This window comes from Chelonia mydas, chromosome 9 (genome assembly GCF_015237465.2).
Source record: "Chelonia mydas isolate rCheMyd1 chromosome 9, rCheMyd1.pri.v2, whole genome shotgun sequence".
Classification (NCBI taxonomy): domain Eukaryota; kingdom Metazoa; phylum Chordata; order Testudines; family Cheloniidae; genus Chelonia; species Chelonia mydas.
Genome location: NC_057855.1, coordinates 97632616 through 97654649, shown reverse-complemented (window position 1 = coordinate 97654649; position 22034 = coordinate 97632616). Strand labels below are relative to the sequence as shown.

Here is a 22034-nt window from a genome sequence, read left to right as displayed (position 1 = left end):
GACCCAGCCTCCCCTTACCCCTGGCCAGCTCTTAGAGGAGACCCAGCAGCCACCACCTCCACTCCTGGCCATGCCCTAGACAGCAGCATCACCTATACGGGAGGCAACAGCCTAGGGCGCCGGCATCCCATCCCAAGAAAGGTGGTGCCAGGGTCCCAGTGCTGTGGGCTGAGAGTGGGGGCCCCAGTGCTTCCCCCAGCCTCCTGCCCTTGGGGAGCAGCAGCGGGGTGGGGGCTGCAGCCTGGATGCTGGGGCTTTCCATGGGGAATGTGGGCAGTGGGAGCCTGCAGGGCTACACAGTACTCTCCCCTCCCCACCCCCACGCTCTCCAGGCTGCACTCTGCCCTAGCACCAGGAGCCCGGGCTTGGCACACAACTGGCTTCAGCCCTGCACACCTGGCCGTAGCTGGCTCTTCCTTCTGAGAGTCATGCCCACAGAGCACCCTAAGCCCCATCATCTTCACCACCACAGGACAGATGCCCTACTGGAGAGGGGTCCTCTCCCTGGGCCCCTTCCCTCGGAAAACTCTGCTTGCACCCCTGCCAGTCCCAGGCAGATGCAACTCTGGGGAAAGGAACGGCAGCCCTCGCTTCCCTCCAGTGCCGCTGCACCTGCTTCAGCAGCAGCTCCACGTCATGGGAGCAGGAGGGAGCCGAGAGAAGCCCGTGTTCCTCCCCCATTCAGCCCAGCCACTGCAGGTCTATGGGGGAAGCTGTCAGAGACAGGAGCTTCTGCCCCTAGCTCCCCCAGCTGGCACGTTCTCTGGGGGGGGAAGGGGGGGGACGAGAAAGAGAATGCCTGGAAAGAAGGGTCCTCGGCCTTCCAGTCACTGAGGCCAGCTGGGGATAGGAAACTACAGGAGATCCCTCATCCTGCTCCAGGAGCTGCAAGATTCCGGAGATAATGGGGTGGGGAAGGGGCAATAGAGACAGGACAGGGGAAGAGGAAGCACCTGATAATAGAGGGAGGGAGGTCAAGAAGGGAAGGGAGCACAGGGAAGCTGGCACAGGGGGAGCGCAGAGCGCCAGGGACAGAGGGGAGAAGAAAATACAGAAAATGGCTGGGACCCAAACAAAAGAACTCCCAAGATGAGACAAGAGCCATTCCCTGCCTCCTCCCACCATCCATCTCCCCCACACACACCAGGGTGCAGAGCGGTGGAGAGAAAAGGAAAAAAGCCAAACCGAGCCGGGCAGCATCGCCAAGTTTTTCTGGCTATAGAAACAGCTGTCACCAGTCAACGCCCTGGGAGCCAAAAGTAACTCACGGCCTCCATTATTCTAACTCCCCACTCCACCGCCCTTTCAGAAAACGGCCTCTTAACTTAGGGCTGCCAGTGCCCCGACCAAGCCTGCTTCTCCCAAAAAACAGGCCAGGCCAGGCCAGCATATCCCTGCTCTGTGCCTTCAAGTCATCAGAGGTGGGCAAGGCATGCCCCCGTCCACCTGACCTCACCAGGGCAGCTTGTAACCCGGGTGCTGGGAACGTCCCCTGCCAGCTCCAGTCAGCCTGCACCGTTGTGTTTATACGGGGAGGTGGGGGAAGCCCCAACGTATTAAAAAAGCCTTCCGCTGCCTGCCTCCCCACTGCAACATTTCTGTGGTAAGACACAAAGGTTTGGCCAGGGCAACTACTGTTGCCAGCAAGGGGGTTCGGTGAGCGCAAGAGACCGGCCAGGAGGTGAGCGGCCGTAGCAACATACAAGCCAGGATAAGGATTGGTACAGTCACCAGGAGCCAGGGACAGAGCAGCAGGCAGGAAACGGGCAGCACTAGTCGGACAGAGGGAAAAGCACCTCCTAGAAGCGATGTTTTGGGAGGATTTCAGACGCAGCCTCTGTTGGGAGGGACAAGGGTCAATCAGGTGGAATCGAAGCGGAAGAGCAGGTGATGGGCCCAGCAGGAGCTGGAGAGAGGGGTTTCCAGTGGGGAAGTGAAGCAGGGCTGGAGGTGCCGCCGGGAGACTCCACCACAAGCGAGGGCAGGGCAACCAAAACCAGCAGGCGCAGGCCCAGAGGTCGAGCAGAGGGAGCAGCCCCCGACAAGGGAGGCGGCCAACAATACAGTTGCAAGGCTTTGACCGAAGATGGTCTTTGCAGGACACTGAACTGCTGCCATAGAGCTGCAGGGCTTGTGCGCTCAAACCGTTTCATGCTGAGTTTCTGTGGTGACACAGTCTGTTAAATCCTCTGCAGTTTCCCTCCCCCTCTTCTGACTCCAGGCAGAGATACAGCCTTCTGTTTTCCCTTCAGGACTAATTCCATTATCAAGGAAATAATTTCCAAGATGATCCACATAAGCTCTAAAGCTCTCTTCATTTTCATTCAAATGAAAGTTCTCAGGTACACTACAGCCATTTTAATAGGCCTGTCTGGAACTTACTGTTTTCTTTCTTAGGGATCCAATTAACTAGGATTCTTCCAGGAACTAATAAGACATCTTGTAGCTCATCTAACTGGATCAGACCTTTGTTGCTAAGTATTTGCTGCTGTGTCTTAAGATAATCACAGAGCACCCATTTGGATTTTGGATCTTAACAAAACGTTCAACTTTTGAACATGGGAAAGGCTGCCAAAGAGTGACACATCAAGACAGTAATCTAACCAGCTGAGAAGAATACAGACTAACACGGCTGCTACTCTGAAACCTGTCATACTTTTAGCAGTTTCTCAGCCCAGAGCCCTCTTCTGACTGACTGGATGCAGACTAGAATATTAGTTGAAACAATGAGCGGTCGTGCCCATTCCCAGGCATTTCTAGGATATAAGAATACAGCCAGATGTACACATGTGCAATACTATTAAAGTAAGAATCTCAGACCTTTTGTAAGTGTGTATCAATCTTGTTAGCCATTTGTACATACCACGTATCTGAGCACTGATCTGGACTGCCGATTCCAGGTTCAATGGTTACATTGAGATTATTCACCATTACTACAGAAGTACATTGGGCAAAGCACATACCTAATTATTATTAATACTTCTCTAGCTCCTCTCAAAATAGACCTATTTAAATTCAGAATGGAGCTATTCTGTCCAACAAGTTTTTATATTTACGTCTGATGTTGGTGCTCAGAATCTTAGCAGAGGTCAGCTAATCACTCAGTAGCTGGTCATTGCTATAGCACCAAATAAATTAATACAAGATAATAAAATGGAGGATTTGAAGGGACTATTGTTTATTTAAAAGATCTCTTATGTTCCTATATTTTTAACATTTAGAAGTTACAGCCCAATTAACTGCTTATCAAAGACATTATTTGAAAGAATAACTGTAGCTATTTAAGCAGGCTGGGGTAATGATTTTTTTAAATTATATAGCAACATCATTTAGAAGCTTTGTAGAGAGCAGGCCTCTACTAACTGTAGTAGTATCAGAGCTTTGGGGGGATTTTGCCCCGCTCCCCCACCACTCAGCTATGGCCTTATGGCTTGTGATCAGTCACCACTCCAAAGTCACAGGTGATGCCGATGTACTGTACGGTTCCGCTGGATGGAGAATCCGTTGTTCTGTTTTGAACTATCTAGTCGTATACACATTCACAAGCCAGTTCGTGTTCCTGTTTTGAATTGGAGGATGTTCAGTAATTCAGCAAGAAAAACATAGGTGAACCCAACCAAAACCCCCTATGTAAACACCCATCCTATGCTTTATGGGGCATTAATATCCAGGCTCAGATCCAGATTATTACTTTGCAGCTGAGCCCTGGCTCCATAAAGGGCAGGACCAAAACCCTGTTAAATGTGACTAGTCTTTGTCTTTGGGGGCAGGTATGAGTCAAGGGCAAGGAATCCCATGTCTCAATTAGAATTCCACAGACTGGGCCCACCTCATTTAGAAGAGATTCAACAAAACTGGAGTGACCCCTTGTTGTGTATTTCCATTGATGTTCCCCCCCCCCCCCCCAAGAAACAACACATATTTACAAAACAGGTAAAACAATTTCCATTAACAGAGGGCTTGGAAGGTTCATGATCCTACCACTCTGCAGCTAACACAGTGGAAGATCCAGAGGAAGAGGAATTAATTCTTAATGAGATTGAATGAAATTTAAAAGCAGTAGGGAAAACAAAGCATAAGAATCCTAACGGCTAAAAGTCTTTTAAAAAGCCTCCCCTTGGATACAGGAAGATAACGATGCTAATCATTTTTCTACTAGATGGCAGTGTAGCGTCACCCTATATAAAACAAATTCTAAAAAGAAACTGCATTCTATTTCAATTGAATTTGTGCTTAGACTTGACTGTTCACATAATGTGAAATATAACTGAACCCTCCCCTCCCCCCACATTGCAAGGGCACCGGACATTAGTTTAATAGTGACTTTAATTCTCTGAGAAATTAGAAACCAAGATATCAAAGGAAAAAGAATCCATATCCTGCTCGTACACACTGTACATTCTGTGACATGTTCCAAGCTACAAATGTACAAGCTCTTTAATAGGTCACAACTGACTACCTGTGATGTAATCAACAGATCTTTCACAGGTTTCAGAGTAGCAGCCGTGTTAGTCTGTATTCGCAAAAAGAAAAGGAGGATTTGTGGCACCTTAGAGACGAACCAATTTATCTGAGCATAAGCTTTTGTGAACTACAGCTCACTTCATCGGATGCACAGTATCTGAAATGGGTTGTCATTGTTTAGAATGAGACTAATTCACCTGATCTCTTTAAAAGGTGACAACCCCATTTAAATATCAAAACTGCAATAGCTCGAGTTCGCAACTTCAGGACAAGGTACATGGATGAAGCAAATGTTAGAGGTAACCAAAATTCTGAATGTAAATCCGAATCCAAAATAAACAAAGTTGGAGCTGAAGGCCAATCTAAACGATAGCAAGTAACACATTCAGTGATTAAAGTAACCTTGCTTTGCATAGCACAGCGTTTATTAATGCTGAACTCAAGGCTCATAAAAACGCTGCAGCTCACAAACATGCTGAAAATCGCATTATTTATGGTCTAGTTAAGGGCAGTGGCACCTTGGTAAGAAGGCAGCTCAGCACACCAGGTGGATCTGCAATAGAGAGGGGCAATACGATCATCCTCGGACCGATTTTAGATTCCACTTAAAGCCAACGGGAGCAGAGGGGCTCAGGACTTGAGGGGGAGGGAATCAGGTCCCATTTGTACATTAACAACAATGAGATCCTAATGACCACACTCAGTAAACTCCTAGACTTCCCACCAGATCTTTATAAGCGCCCCAGCCAAATCTGCCTGTGGGATATCATTTAAAACATTAAACTCAGAGCAAAGCGATCACCAAGTTTTACTGTAGTCAGCAATTTACGGGAAGCTAAACTTGCTGCAGAATCCCCCCATCCAGTCAGTCTGAAACTGGGCTAGCGGGAGCTCTACCTTAAACACCAGACTTTATCCCAACCGAGCTCTCCCTGCACTTCCAGGGTGGGCGGCTGTGTTTGGTTGGGACTTGGTGCTTGCCTATTCACTGCTGATCTGTGTACTGGGCACTAGATATCTGGATGCAGGGACACATCAAAGCAATCCAGTGAGCGGTATCGCGCTGTGGCTAGAAGACCGGACTGCCCGTTCCTGACTGTAGCACCCTGCAACAATGACAAACCTGTAATACCAACAACTGTGTGGGGCATTGCAATGGCGTGGGCTCAAACGGAAAGCTACTCCCGGGGCTGCCCAAACCCTTGCACAGACAAAGCAAATTAGGCTTAAAAAAGCAGGATGGCTCAGACGCACTCTTTCTGGGCAACCTGAGATTTGGGTCAGGCTGCAAGAGTAATGGCATATAAGCAGCAGAGACAAGTAGCCCTCTCCTCTTTGCGCTAAGTAGCGATGTACTGCGGTAGCACAGTGTGGGCAATGCCTGAGAAAGAAAAAGCCGGGACCCCTGTAGCTGGATAGAGGGGATGAGATCTAGTCTCCCGCTACAAACAGATGCCGGGGGGAGATAAAGGGGGGGGGAGAAAAGAAGGGAAATAAGTGAACCCAGGGCGCAATCAGTGCGGCTGCGGGAGAGCTGGATGCTCACGGTCCCTGGATCTTTACGGTCCGGGGGCAAATTACTTGGCACCCTGCAGGTGCTGGAAGGGGCGCTGCTGGAAACCAGGAGGCCTTGCCCCCCATTCCTCGGGGGAGACTAGGGACGGGGGGGGCGGCTCTTCATCCCAGCAGCGGCCCCCGCGCAGCGCACGTCCAGGCAAGTTGCAAGGCTGCGGGCCGGGGCTCTCACCTGGAGGGTCTGCGCTTGCCTTCCGCCTTGCCGTCCACCACGGCCGGGACGCAGTTGGTGAGCTCGGTCCAGTCGGCGTGCAATCCACAGCTCCAGCCGGTGGAGAAGCGGGAGAAGAGCCAGGTCTCGCGCTTGCCCGGCCGGTGGCAGGTGCATTTCTTCTGGCCGGCCCTGCACTCGCAGGGCTGCTCCAGCTGGATGTTGCGCACCAGGTGCCGGCCGAAGGTGGTGCCGCCGGTCTTCTGGATGTGCAGGAAGACGATCAGGTCGTCGCCCTTGATGTTGAAATCCACCCGCCGCAGCAGGTCGCGGGCGGAGAAGTTGAAGCGGGGCACGAAGCGGGCCGGGGTCTCGTCCTCCGCCCGGTAGGGGTCTGCCCGCGAGGGGCGGAAGGCGTGCAGCCGCAGCAGCGGGCACTCGGGGCCCGGGCACACGTACTGCAGCACGATCACGGCGAAGAGGAAGAGCATCACCAGGGCCAGCAGCAGCCTGCCGGAGCGCTCCTCCATGGCGCGCGCGGGGGCGCCCGGCGCTGGCTGCGCTCACTGCCCGCGCCGCCAGCACCCCGGGGCGCCCTGCGCGCCGCGCGCAGCCCCGGCCGCCGCCATCCGCCCGGCTCCCCGCCCGCCTTCCCGGCAGCCTCCGCAGCGCGGCGCCCGGGGAGAGGGGGACCCTCCCCCGCCGCCGCCTCCTCCGCCCCCGCCCCGCCGCTGCGCCCGGGAGACGCGGAGCCTGGGCAGCCGGACCCCTCCCCCGGCGCCGGCCGGCCTCCGCGGCTCCTCGGGCGGCCAGCCCGGGCCTGCGATCCCCGCCCCGCCCCGCCGCGGCTCCGCCCCTCGCCCGGCGCCGGGCTCCGCTCCCGGGGCTGGAGCCCGCGGCTGCCGCGGGAGCGGGGCGAAGCCGGCGGCCCTGCTCCCCCCCCCTTCCCCGCGGGCAAGGAGCCACCCCCTGCCCCGCCAGCCCGGGGGCCGGGCAGGGACCAGCCCCGGCAGCGGGACGATGGGGAAGAGGGCTGCAAGTCCTGCCCTCTCCTGGCCCCATCTGCCCAGGCAGCCCCCAGCCCCGGGGACCTGGAGGGGAGGCAGCTGGGCTCGGAAACGAACCCCCCAAACGTCCCTACCCCAGCGAGACCCTTCACCCCCCCTCCCCCCATCCTCTTCTCAGGGCCTCTTCCCATCCCTAGCCCAGCCCCCAGCAGGCCAACTGCCCCCTTCTTCCCACCCCCTGCTGCTTTCCTCTTCCCCGCCTGGCACCCCAGGCCTCTTCCCTGCCTGCTGCCCAGGTAAGGTATGTCTGCCTGGCCCACTCAGTCTGGGCTCTGATTCAGGTTTTAAGTCCAAGCCTCCCCCCCACCCCGAAATTAGTGTGACTGGCGCAGGAACCCCTCTGGCGTCAGGCCCGCAGACCCTAGTAGGGGGTGGGTGACAGCCCAGCTCTGGGGTATCCCACGCTCCCCTGGGGCTGTGCTTCCCAACCCTTCCCTTCCAGCACCTGCCGGACCTCCGGGTTTAAAACCAGCTGCTCAGCGTTAACACTTTATTACCAGGTGGCCTGCTCATCTGCAAGCACCAAACACAGCCAGTGTTAACCCGTGTGCTGTAAGATGACGTCCTGAATCAGGCACGCTGCTGGGTGGCCAGAGAAACACAGCCGGATTCCACTTTCTTAAGCCGTGGCAACAAGGGCTAGGCGTGGTCCCCTAGAAAGCAGTGGGGAACAGTGACTCCTTTTAGAACAGTGTCATTCACTGGGAATAATGTCCTAGCTTGTCCCTGAAAGTAAAGTCCCGATCTCCAGCGTACTCTGGTATCATGCACCCTGCCAGTGCATCCAACTATAGTGTCCATAAATCTGTCCCTGTGGTCAACCATATGCTCTTTGCAGTGAGCAAGCTGTTGGCATATAAGTCCCATCAATGGCCCCAGCGCAGTTTGGAAAGCCAACAGTGATTTCAGGGGCATTTGTCATGCCTGCCATCTTTGCATACATCACAGTCCTGATCATCTCACAAACCTCTGCCATAACTGATTTGCCAACTCCAAACTGGTTAGCTACTGTCCTGCAGCGTGCTGGGATAGCCAGCTTCCAGATGGGTGTAGCTACCTGCTTCTGGACCCATGTGGCCTCCCTCCTGTGGGTGTTGTGGCCCCGGAGGGCAGGGACAATCTGATCACAAAGCTCCAGGAATGTATGATTCCTCATGCGAAGCATCTGCCATCCCAGGTCCACATGACAATGTGATCCCCTCAGTCTGTGCTTGGGGCCCTGCTCCAGAAGTGCTGAACAGCCTGGGTCAGAGCTGGCATGCCAGTATTCCCCACCACGAGATGCCTTCAGCTCTTCAAAAACTGCTCCTGAAATGTCCACCAGCATTCCACAGATGATCCACCTGTGTCCCAAAGTAGGACCGAGAGCATGAGGTAGGGAAGTTCTTTCACCAGAGCAGGATCCGTGCTGGCTCTGGCTGCTGGGAGGGTATGGACACAAAACTGGTTCAGCGGGTGTGGCTCACTTCTGGTCAGCTCCCACGGGACGGCACCCACAGAAGCTGAAGTTCTGACTTGGGTCTGCATAGTGCAGAATGGATGCTCCAACATGGTTGTGAAGCACGGGCATCCATTGTAACATGAGTGTGCAAGCACCGGCTTAGATGCTCACGTTCTTGGCTTTCTACTACCTCTTCTCTCTTCACATCCCCATGAAAGACACCCAGGACTCCAACTACCTCTTGATGTCTTTCTCCTACCTTGCCCTCAGCCTCGTCTCCCTGAGAGAGACACTCTCTTCCCCTTACCGGAAAGAATCTCCTGCTGCCCCTTCCACTTCTTCTGCTATCCCTTTCCATTTTCCTCCCGCTGCTATTCCCATCCTCATTGCTCCACAAATACTGTCTTATCCCTCATGTCCTGCCTACCCTAGCTGCTCCACCAAAATCATCCCCCCGACTGCTTCTTCTCTACCTCCCCAAAGATGCCATCCAACCTCCTTCCTGTGGCAGAGGGCCACTTTACCTGTTCCTTGTAATGCCCCTGAGATATCCCGTCACCAGCACTCTGGGACAAACCGAAGAAGAGATTTACCCCGGGGGATCCAAGTCCAGGTTTTAATTAAGCAGACCTCTGATCTGCTTTCACTATATCATCCACTATTTCATATACCTCGGTCATATCCCCCTTTCTCTAAACAGAAGAGTCTCAATCTTTGTAGTCTTTATCTGCCTTTAATCCTTGTTGGTTCCCATCTCTGCATTCTCATCTCTTTTTCTGCATTATCCTTTTTGCAATAGGATGCCCAGGACTGATTGCTCTATTCAAGGTGCGGGACTTGCCTGACCAATTCATCGAGTACCACTGGTTTATATAATGGCATGAGTATATTTTCACTATCACTGTCCATTCTGTTCATCCCATGTGCTAGCATTTTGTTTCCTTTTTGAACCCTGCTGTGCAATGAGCAGAGGCTTTCACTGAATTGTGCACAATAACATCCCATTCGGTTTTCCCCCCAAGTGGTTCCCGTTAATTTAGAACCCGGTAATGTGTATTTTGTCTTTCAGCATGTTTTGAAAGCACTGTGTACAATTAAAGTATTCTATAAACAAAAATAATAATAATAGGGACTCTGTGGATTTATCGCTGATTAAAATCTTTTGTATATTTTATGCAAATTATGGTCAGCCCTCAGGCTCTTGGCGTGGTGCCAATGAGGCTTACATGATGGTATGGTTGTGTTCCACTGCTCGGAGGGCATGCGGGGGTCACAAAGAAAAAAAATCACCATTTACCATGCTGTTTGCAGAACCATCTATCCTGAGAGTAGGAAGGCCCAGGATCAAGTCTAATGCCTTGGCATACCAAATACTGAGTTTTTGTCTCTCAGGAGTGACTGCTGTAGTCACACTTAATTGCCAGGGAACCTGGGCCTCATAAGTGACCTATGACAGAACTTTAAACTTAGGCCTGTGCTTGGAAGGTTTTTTGCTTCCCATAGAATTGTTTGTTTATTTTGTTTTAACCTGAGAATCATTAGGACCTCATCGATTCTGGCCGCCTTTGGTTTTGCTGCACTATTCAAGCCAGTGTATTCTTTGCTCTCACAATTTAATGGGAAGAACAGAGGTGATGACTCTCAAAAAAAGGCTTCTTCCTTCACTCATTCAAGGAAAATAAATAATAAAAACAAATGGCCAATAGCTGCCAGGTTTAAACCATCTGACAGACTCCTGTTCCCGCTCAGTTTTCACTCTCTTGGTGCTTGTGATGTCTTAATTTCACTAGCTGGCTAATCAGCTTAGAGTTAAATTTCTAATATAAACAATCAGGAAAAACAACTTTAAAAAAATCTACCAGACCTTTATCCACCACAAATAAGGTGGGGAAAAGGGTACAAATCCTTTACCTGCTATTCACCTTTAAGTAATTTCACTATTTACAGGCAGCATTCTGCAGAGATGTCTGGTTTTTTATCCTTGAGTGCCCTACCCCATCTTTCCTGACTCTCCAGTTGTCTCTAATATTTTGAAAACATTTACACTCACAAGAATAGGCAATTTCGTCACGAAGATTCTAGGCATGACTCTATTGAGTTAATTTGTTTCTGTTTATCTCTCTCTTTCTCCAAAATGAATGAATTGCACCATGCAATGAAAACACTGTGTTCGGAAATTCAAGCTTTAAAATTATAAAGACTTTGCTGCGCTTTATATTCATCACTCTGACACAGGAGTCTATACAAAAAAAACCATTTGCTCTCCAGCTTTATTTATTTGGCTTCATGAAAGAACAAAGATGTGTTCTGGGTTAAAACTGATCCTGAATGCTAATACAGGAGAATTAAAAGGCAGGAATAATGTAGGCCTAATGTCTGCACTAAATTAATATATACTATAAAAGACATGATGCATACTGGGTTGATGTTCCCAACAGAGCCATTATTTTGGAATGGGCTAAACAAACAATGATCATCCTTTCACTGATGACAGAGAGTCTCCATTTCGCTGCCTTCTCACCCACAGTGGAGAGACGTGTCAAGAAAGGCACTGCTTCCCAGGCGACAACCAGGGAGGACACAAGGCTCATTTAGGCATCAGGCCTCAGAGCTGAAGAAGTTAAATCCACCCCTGATTGGATAAAAGGGAAATAGAATCGGACTCTTGGGTTATACCGTAACGTGGTGGTGTTGGAGACTGAGTTCAGCCTTACAAAACAGTCAAGAAAACTTGACACCCGGAATAAAAATTGAGCAGCCCCTCCATGCGTGCTAAACACCACCCTATAATGCATGTCCGCCATGCACACCCTTCTAAGCACCTACACGCCTTCTGTCTTCCTTTGACACTCATCCACACTGCATTCATTCTCTTCCCGGCCCACCAGATCTGTCAGCCTTAGCAGCATCTCTTCACAGCTGGTGAGAGCTCACTCTCCCATGCAGCTGTTGCTGCCCACTACCCCCTTCAACTCTCAGCTCCTCCCCCAGTCCCCAGATGGACCGGAGGTTCTGCTCTGCCCCATCTCTGGCTTCCCTTGGCCACCAGAGCTGCTGGAGTCAGTGGCCCTCCCTGGCAGGGGATGTTCTGTTCCCTCCAAAGGCTGGGGAAGGGACTGCTGGAGCTGAGCAGATGAAGGCAGATGGGCCGGTGTCAGGTTGTCAGAGCAGGAGCGCCAGGGGATGCAGGGAGAATAGGCCCAGTGCAGTGGAGGGACAGATTGACCTTCACCCTCCTTTCCTTGGGCCCAGAGTGGTGGGGCAAGGCTGGAGGATTCAGCAGGATCTGTTGAAGAGGTCGCTCAAGGGCTGAACTCAGGGAAAGTGGAGCTCCCTGCAAAGGCCCAGTGGTATCACAGAAGTGGCTGCTCTCACAGCCTGCCATCTGCCTTGCTGGTTACGCTTCGGTCCTCTTTTGGGGAAGTACAGGGCTCCACACTCTTTGAAAAAGAGAGAGCAATCTTAGATTGTTTCATAGAATATCAGGGTTGGAAGGGAGGTCATCTAGTCCAACCCCCTGCTCAAAGCAGGACCAATCCCGAACTAAATCATCCCAGCCAGGGCTTTGTCAAGCCTGACCTTAAAAACCTCTAAGGAAGGAAATTCCACCACCTCCCTAGGTAACCCATTCCAGTGCTTCACCACCCTCCTAGTGAAAAAGTTTTTCCTAATATCCAATATCCTTGTTACGTTGCAGATCAATTCGGGAACACGCTCGTTTAAAGTTGTGCAATGCTCCTTATAATGTCATTTGGCAGCAGCCTGCTTTGTCCACTGCTTGCAGGAAGAACAGCCCATTGCAGCTAGCTGGTGGGGGCTTGGAACCAGGGTGGACCGGCAGCCCCACTATCAGCTCCCCATTCCCCTACGTAATCTAATCGTGGAGTAGGTCATTATGCCCTAGGAGAGTGGGATTTTGCCAGGCAGCCTTCTTTGCTTTTGTGCCCTGAGATAGATCAATATAAAACCGCATGCTTCAAGCCCCAAACTGATCTCAGTAACTACTAGGGAATATGCTGAGACCGTCACATGGGGCAGATTATCCCACATCAGCCTGCTATGGGGTTTCTTGCAACTTCCCCTGACTCGTTCGGGGCTGGACTTGATGGCTATCGGTCTGATCCAGTCTGGCAATTCCTGTGCTCTTGTAGCCCACAAAGGCAGTGAGAAGCATGATTAGCTATTTACTTACTGTTGACACTGGGCTGGGAGCTTTACTGGCATATACAGCTAAACTACAAGGCCAGTGCCCAGGAAGCTCAAAATCCAAACTGCTAACCACCCCGCAAAGGTTGGGGTGTAGCAAAAACCAATGTGACTGACCAGGGAAGTGGGGCACCCATTGCATTAGTCCCAGAACTTGTATTTGGACTTTTTTCTTCCACGTATTTCAGTTACTTATTTTTCTCTTTGGGGACGACTAGACCCCTGGGAAGAAGGGAATTTTAAGGACAGACTCAGAAGAGAAAGGAAGCAAGGTTGGGTGTGAGCGCTGCATGGAAAAAGGTACGAGGGGGAGACATAAAGGGAGCGTGAATGGGGAGATGGATGTTAGGAGGGGAAGTGCGGAAAGGAGACAGCAGTAGGAAGATTGACAGGCAATAGGTTGTGCAAATTCTTGAAGACCAGGGCCAGGATTTTATTACTGCGGCAACTAATAACTTATCAGCACAGCATCTTTCCTCCCAAAGATTCACGATTCTTTATCAATTGCTCTGAAAAATCACCCCTCCCATACTGAATTGCAACCACTTCTGGGGTGGGAAGTGGCAACCATTTGACAGGACACAACAAAGCCCATTGAAAGTACAGGTTGAATTTGAGACAGGGAGGTTGTTGTTACACACACTGGAATTTGGCTGAGGCAGCAGAGTTCACCCACCTCCCCCAACTCTTACAAAACAATAATGTAATGGCTGCAAGTGGTCAGGACATTGGTTTGGGGTTAGTGCAGCGGGTCTCTGTCCATGTCCTAGGTGATTCAATAACACAAAAAAGAAACAGTAAATACACTGATTTGATGTCACATCTAACAGCTCACACCTTCCATCCCCACAATACCCCATGATTCGGAATAGCTTAATTGCAGACATTAAATTGAATGGTAAATTAGTAGGCAAGAATCTCACTCTTAGGACTAGTTCACCCTTTCCTACAAAAACCCCATGGAAGGGAGAGGAAAGGTTTCTCCAAGTGCCCTTGCAGAGATTGTGCCATCCCTGGGGCAGGGTTTGCCCTGGCATCATATGATATTGAAATCATAAATGTCAATATGCAAAGGCCCGGATCAGTAGGATGATGAATAAAACTAATTAGATTATTCATGTACTTGTTATAGCAGAGAGGAGCTAGTCGAGGGAATGATGTAAGTTAGCATACTCTTCATCACATGGACAGCAAAGACCTTAAACCTACAAACTCACACCCTTCTATATGGGATGTCTATGCTGCAAAAAAACCCACAGCAGCGACTTTCAGAGTCCAGGACTCCAGACTCAGGCTCACTCTGTGGCACTTTAAATTGCCATATACACAGAGGCGATGGGGGGGGTCACATGCCCCCCTCCCCATTTGCTGTTTGGCTTGTACAGAGCATGCTCACATGGACTGAGCATGCTCAGTAACATTGCTGAAGCCAGCTGCCCTCACTTCCCTGCCCACTGTCTACAGGCAGGGGTCATCTCTGCACGTACCCATTCTGGCTTGGGCTGGAGCTTGGTCTCTGCAGCCTGGGTTGGGGGGATGGCTACATGGCTATTTTTAGCACCTTAGCATGAGCCCCACTAGCCTAAGTCTGTAGACCTGGGCTCTGAGACTTCTTGTCGCAGCGGGGGTGGAGGGGTAGCTGTGTAGACATGTTCTCTCTCTACTTCTTTTTATTATGGCACTGCTGATGCACATTCCTAAGACCAGCCAGAGACTGTATTTAATTGAGGATGGTCTCTTGGTTTGGTGGTCTTAGGAATGGCTTCCCAAACAGAAACACGGGTCAAGGCTCTTCATGAACTCGGACAACTCGACTGTCTTAGGAATTACACCAGCAAAAATCTAGGAGCTGGAAGGAGTCATCATGAAACCGTCAGTGGGGTGCTGCTGAGGCAGCGGTAATCCTTTCCGGTGTGAATCTACAGCTGAATAACATTCACAGACACATTGCAGAAATCAAACATAAAAAATGGGTTTGATTCATGGCACAGGATTTGCTGGAGCCTGTCAGTAATACCTGCAACATAACACACTATGTCAATAATCATCCATCAACAGGCCTTTCATCAGAACGAACATTTGGTCGCTCTCATGTCCTTTGAGCCAGCCGAACACCCATGCTAATTTCAAGGGATCTGATATTAGCTATATTTACATTTCACTCATAGCTCTCCAAACTGGGAAAGGTTTTATAGGCGGGCCTGATGAGGAGCCGGCATTTGGATGTTTACCAAGCTTCTGGACAACAGTCAAATACTGAATACATGATACTATCTCATCACCAGCCATTCTTATACCCACGAGAACTTGGCTGAGAAACTGCTGAAACACCACATTCCCTTTTGCTGAGGACAGCCTGAGACAACTCCAGGAAACAGAATCCGTGTGGCTGAAAGGGGCTTTTCAAGTATGCATTTTATTCACTGGGAAAAGTGGGAAGTTAGGACTGCTTCAACTGCTCCTGCAGCTGTTCACTTGCCTGAGTAATTACAATGATGTGTACATTAAATACCCCCCTGTCATGAGGGCCAGTGGGCACTGAAAGAGATTATCAAGGGATGTGCATGAGGCCCCCTCGTTGGAGGTACTCCTGAGCCGATTAGTAGGAATTACATGGCACATGGGTGTCGGCCATGTGATCTGAGTGGCATTTCCATGCCTAGTATCAATTAATACATAGTTATTTTTCTATCTTATGGAGTATCATATTTACTTGTTGTCCTTCCGAATCTTTCTCTCTTCCTCTTACACTCTATGTACTCCCGTGTTCCCTGCACTGTTTTAAGGGCTTGAGCTGGGAGTCACGCACACAACCCTTCAGTTTCTTGTTACCTGCTGTATAATGTGAGCACAACTCCATTTGACCTACTTTGAAATAAAACTGCAGTATTAGCAAAGTTACAGTAGATAAGAGCCTACCTTATGTAACTTAGAACTGTGTTCAGCAGTAATTTCTCATCAGAGAAGCAAGCTATAAAACATCCATAAAAGTATCCGTTGCTTCCATTTAAGTTGCATCTTTCCAAAGCCATGGGGAAAACAATTTGATGAGGGCATGAGTTAAGGAACAAGGAGCCAGCATAAAATTACCAGTATGTAATTCAGTCCTTGTGTCTTGTCTGAAGTCAGATTGGTGGGATTTGGCCTCCGGGGCACTTGTGAGAAGCCTTCTCTCCACTAAATGTGTTTCCAAGGCCTGACCTACACTAAAAAATTTAGGTCAACCCAGCTACATCATTCAGGATTATGAAAAATCCACACCCGGGGGCGGCGTAGTTAAGCGTACATAGCGCTAGGTCAGAGCCGTCCCTTGGCTAGGGCGAATTGGGGTGACCGCTCTGGGCCCCACGCTTGGGGGGGCCCCTCAGGCCAGTGTGATTGGCTGGCACGGTCGGTCCCAGAAGACATAGGTGTGGGTGCAGGGGGTGCATGCCACCGAGGGGGGCTGTTTTGTCCCGGGCCCCGCACCCCCATAGGGACGGTCCTGCACTAGGTAGAGGGAAGAATTCTTCTGTCAATCTAGCTACTGCAGCTCAGAAAGGTGGATTACCTGAAGTGTGCTACTGTCGTATTTCAAGTGTAGACAAGCTCTAAATCGATTTAGTTAAATCCGTGAAACCCCTTTTTAGTGGAGACTCTGAAGAGTCATAAATACTGATTTAGCTGAATTTGATGCCCTTTCTGTGGGCAGACAGTGCCTCAGACATTGTAGAAACATTTGTTTTTTGGAATGGTCACTTGACCCTGGGAACACCGATTCAGAGTCTGTCTCACAGGATTGCTTGTGGGAGTAAGGACCAGGCGGTACGTGTGCACACAGCAGGTCCAGCAGTTACCTGCTCTGGATAAAAATAAACGCTGGCAAAGAAAAAAAATATACCACGCAAAGGGAGCGTGGAGGTTAGCTTCCTGCACAGAAGCTCAGCCGTGGTGAATGGGTGGTTCAAATGGTAGCCAATCTTCACGCAGCAATCTGGTTGTCTAATGAAACACATACACAGTTGTGGTTCACAGCAACATTTCCCCAAAGCTGATTTTCCAGGGATAACAAAAATAACTGCCCATGAGACAGAGGCAAAACTAAATGATCTTTCCCTCTTTATGGAGCCCCTGAGCCTGCAAGGTGCTGCAACGCCTGCGGCAAGATTCCTTCTGTAATAAAACCAAAAAAGCAATACCGGATTTCTACTCTTCAGATTTAATCATTAAACAAATATGAGGCATTTCCCAAACCAGCTTCCTTTATAGCTAGCTCACGTGCGCTTCTGTCGGAAAGCCGAATATGCATGTCGGTTGGTCTTATAGGCTCAGAAATATGAAAATAAAATAATTTAATCAATCGGTAAATTCCAGATCCTGCTCCCACTGAAGTAAGCAGCAACACTCCCATTGGGCTGTCTATTGCTAAATAACGGAATGCTGAGAGGAGAATTTCTTGCTGTTTCCTAGGAACATTTAGGACTCACGTTATTGTTTAAATCCTCAGCAGCAAGAAAAAGAAAAAGAGGGCAGGGGGGAGTTTGCCTTTTCTGATCTTAAATTCTATCAGGTCAGGTCAAATGCCCTGGGGCAACATTTTAACAGGGCTGATCTTTTGGCAACAGGACTGCATTTGCATTATCAAAGCACCATCCTGCTTTTTGAATCCACTCCTTTGTGTTGGAGCCATTTGCTGTCAATGCCGTAGGTGAGACACTTAATTTTAATCCATCAATAAGGTTGTAGAAATGCCCCACAATTCAGGGTTTGCAGTGTTCCTGTAGCCGGGTTGGTCCCAGGATAATGACGGGGGGAGGGGTGTCTACACTACAATAAGAGACTCACAGGGCTGGCCTGGACCAGCTGACTTGGGCTCAGGCTACAGGGCTATAAAATTGCAGTGTAGACGTGGGTGCTGGAGTCCAGGCTCCGAGGCCTTTCCCCCTCGGGTCTCAGAGCCTGGGCTTCAGCCTCAGTGGGAATGTCTACACTGCAGCGTCACAGCAGGAGCCCAAGTCTGTTGACCTGGGCTTGGCGATTCACTGCTGTGGGTTTTCATTGCGGTGTACACATACCCTCTCATACACTGCATTGGCTTTTATAGCTTGCACAAAATGCTCTTCAGAAAGAGCATGCACATTTGGCCCAGAAAATTAGGTCTTGAGCTCACATTATACGGCGGGGTTGCCGTCGGAAAGCCACGGGGGAGATGCAGCGGAGGGAGCCACTCAGCTTGGGGCTGCAGGAATCAGCAGCCTCAAATGTCAGTGGGTTAGCAGCGTGGAGCCAGCTATGCGTCTGCTCCTAGCAAAAGCAGTGGCCATCCTGCTCCATGGCTGTCAAGCACTCTATTACTAGCCTGGAGAGGAACACCCAGTGCCCACTGCCGCAAGGCACACCCCTCTTAGGTGCATCCCTGGGGAATGGGACGCAGGTGCTGTAACGCCACCTGGAGCATATGGACTTTCTCTTGCAGCGTGGCTATGGTCTGCACCGCTGGTCAGTAGTCAGCGCACACCTCCCAGTTCCAACCACTTCCATGGGATACAAAATTGAGCCTTTTGTTCCAACGACTGAGGAGGGTGGGGCCATGTTCTCCCATTTTTTTCTTTTGCTGGAACACCTAATTGTGCAATTGTCAAGGGTGCCTAGAGCTTTGGAGGGGTCCCGACAGCTTTTGTCTGCTGTAAAGCAAAATAAACAAATGAACTCAAGGGGATTTGTTCACAAACTGTTCCCTTCAGCTACTGGCTGGTCAAGGGGTGGGACGGGTTACCTATGGTCACGTGATATTGTTTCTGTTCCTGGACTGAAGGAGGGTGGGGATTTTAAAATGGTGGTGTGAACATTTCCCCCATGAACCTTAGTGCTAGCATAATTAGCAAGTATTTGCAAGGATGCGGCGTTCTGCAAACTCCTTCAAAAACTCCTCCCACCCTTCAAAAGATGGACTTCAGGATATGAAGTTGATCACTGCACACTAAGACCATACCTTGGTCACCAGCATCCAGTGATTAACTGCATCAGAGGATTCTCACCGGTCTAATACTGTCTACAAGGACATGTCCTCTCTGTCCATCACCAGGAGAAGGCCACCCCAGTGAGAACCTTTCCCCTGCTATGACACTGTCTGAAAGCGGATACCTCTGAGAATCTGATCTGATTCAGAAGAAAGTAGAGTTGCCCAGGAATACCCTGTCCTAAGGAGGGCAGGTTAGAGACCACGGGGAAGTTCTCCAGCAAATGGAGAGAAGTTTTGTTCTTTTTAGAGTCATGGTGCTGCCCTTAAGCAGACATGGGACCCAGCCCTCCTGGGGAAAGGCAACCGACCGCTTCCAGCATCAGCACCTTGAGAACCTTCCCATTGCCAGCAACAGCCTGCGTAGCAGCTTGGGGCTGTAACTAACAGACACTAGGGCACATCCATCCATGCTTCAGGAGAAGATGCTGCAACAGTGCCTGAAAGGGGTCAGTAAGGTATCTCTTGAGACTGTGAACGGTGAGGCAGCGACTGTCTCTCGCTATGTAGGAGTGCACAATGGGGCTCTGATCTCAGGTGTGGCTTCTAGCAGCTGCAAGGTTTCTCAAATTGGTGGTCACCAGACTATTATAGGGGGGTGGCGAGAGCGGCGGCTGCTGGCCAGGCACCCAGCTCTGAAGGCAGCACCGCCACCAGCAGCAGCGCGGAAGGAAGGGTGGATGGTGGGGGAGGGGGGTGAGTTGTCACTTTTTTTAGGTGGGTTATCACAGCCTGAAATATTTTCAAAGCGGGTCCCAGCAAAAATGTTTGAGAACCCCTGAGCTAGCGCAATTTAAACAATGGCACCACGGCCATCAGCGACTTGTGACACGGTTACAACACTTAAACGCCCCAACCAGTGATCAAATGTCAAAAGCTCTTGCAAAGAGCCCAGAAAAGACCACTCCAGCCCCATAGCCATCCCCTTGCCATACCCTAGCATAGGGGGTCCCCCTTTTCAGACCTGTAAACCACAAGGGGAACAGAGCACCTGTTAGAGATCTACAGAGCGCCATCGGAACGTACAGGGTGCAATTCCCTCCTTATTTCTGGCTGCTAAAAGATTTGATCCTGCACCCACTGAAGTCAATGGCAACTCTTCCATTGACTCGTCTAGGACTACTCACACACCTGAAGTTAGACATGTGCTTAAGAACTTTGCTGATTCAGGCCCATGTTATAATCTCTGCCATTCATTCTGATTGTTTCTCCCATCCTATAAACCTCTCTCAGCCTTATCTGAGCTGAGTGTCAGCCAGTTAGCCCATCTCCATTCCCCAATATCGGTTAGACCCAGGGGGCCAGATTCTCAGAAGGTGGGTCTCCATTGACTCCTTTGAGCATCAGCCCAGGATAAATGATTCCTCCAAACTAGCAGGGCTGGTAGATGTGAATGTGTGACACTAAGCAGTAGAATGTAACAAACTGAAGAAAAATAACGTATCAAAAATATTTTCTGGCATGCAAAGAAACAAGCTGTAAATGATCCCATCTGTCACTTTCATCTGCACCCTGTCCCACTGGCTGAATTTTGCTCATTAAGATAAATTTCTAGCCAGAATATCGTTACCACCTTCCGGCTTCTGGATGAGTGGTGTTTGGGTTTCTTGGACCGCTGTGACAGACGAGGAAGAGAATTTGTCTTATGCTGCTTTGCGATTGTGTGGAATTGCTTTGACCTTCCAAAAAGAAACACATTAAATTTAATTCCCTCCTAACCTTTCCCCCCTGGGGATTATCGAACTGACCAAGTCCTCTCCTATAAAAAAGAGTCTCCCATATGTCCTTCATTCATAACACCTCCTTTTATTACTCACTGTCTTAAAGATCTCTCAAGCAAATGTCTAGCCCTTTAGACGTATGTCTAGCCCTTTTGTGCTATAAAATTTCTATGTTGTGCAAATGCTCCAAATTTCTCCGCTCCTTTCCTGAAAAGACATACAAGAGATTTGTTGGCTTCTTTAGCTCATAACCAAACACGAGTATATACTCTGCACGCTCCCTGTCAGTTTTCCCTTACACAAAAAGAAGTCTCATATTTTCAGCCTGAAGGACATATTTCACAATTTTAACCGTGAGCGAGTGTAATTAACCATTAGAACAGTTTACCGAGGGGTGTGATGAATTCTCCACTACTTCAATTTTTTAAATCAAGACTGGACAGCGTCCGTGGGGTCCTCCTCATCCAAGCTTGGGGTTCTGACACCACAAACAATAAGTATATGCCCTAGTTCAATACACATGTTATTGTGCTATTGTAGGTATCCTGGGGCGAGATTTGATGGCCTGTGCTGTACAGGAGGCCAGACTAGATGATCATAATGGTGACTTCTGGCTTTGGAATCTATGACTAGAGGAAGGGCAACAGAAAAACAAGAGGAACAAAAGTCACCTTTGGAGCATGCTTGTCTCTTCTGAAACAGGCTGAAACTCATAACAGTGGCAGTTGCCTCTAAATCCACTACACAGAAAACAAGGACATAACATTCCACAGCTTAGGAAACATTACACGTGCCGTGTAAACCCACAAAAGTACATACATTTAGAGTTAAGGCATCCAGTCCAGGCTTTGGCCCGGATCCTACAAATACATGAATATTTCCCTTAAGCACGGACTTTACTTGCCTGAGTAAAGTTCCACATGTGCAGAAGTGTTTGTAAGGCTGGTTCCTTATTCTGAAAGTTGCCCATCCAACTAGCTCCTCAAGTGGTGTAAATCCTTGTAGCTCTGCTGAAGTCAGTAGAGCTACATCAATTTACAGCAGCCCATTGAGCTCACACCTTTAGGCAAAATGGTCACATTCATCCCCAGCATAAACTCCACTGATTTCTTTTGGGTTACATCAAGTGTAAGTTTGGCCCAGTTGGACTAGTTAAAGGTGGAGTAGAAACTTTTATTCTAAATGTTGGTGCATGAAGTAAGTTTTTTGAGCAGCTGTCAGCAGCAGCGCTATTAAAAATCCAGGCTAATATAGTTTTTTACAAAAGGAATCCTCTTCAAAACCACCAGTAGCTCCCCAGCTAAATTCCAAAGTGCAGGATTTCCATGTACACCACATTTTAAAATGATGATCAATTTCTTTTTAGTCTTTACCACATATCGTAACTACCCAGACTGTCTAACTACCAGTG

General features: G+C 49.5%; 1 protein-coding gene across 1 annotated transcript in view; it reads right to left on the bottom strand.

Annotated features, from left to right (window-relative positions):
* HS6ST2 (heparan sulfate 6-O-sulfotransferase 2) overlaps positions 1-6824 on the bottom strand; it is a 235403-nt gene extending 228579 nt beyond the window's left edge. The window contains exon 1 of the mRNA XM_007056198.4: positions 6212-6824. Coding sequence (XP_007056260.2) covers positions 6212-6720 — 509 coding nt within the window. The 5' untranslated portion in view covers positions 6721-6824. The remainder of the gene's footprint in view (positions 1-6211) is intronic.
* Positions 6825-22034: the final 15210 nt, after the last annotated feature.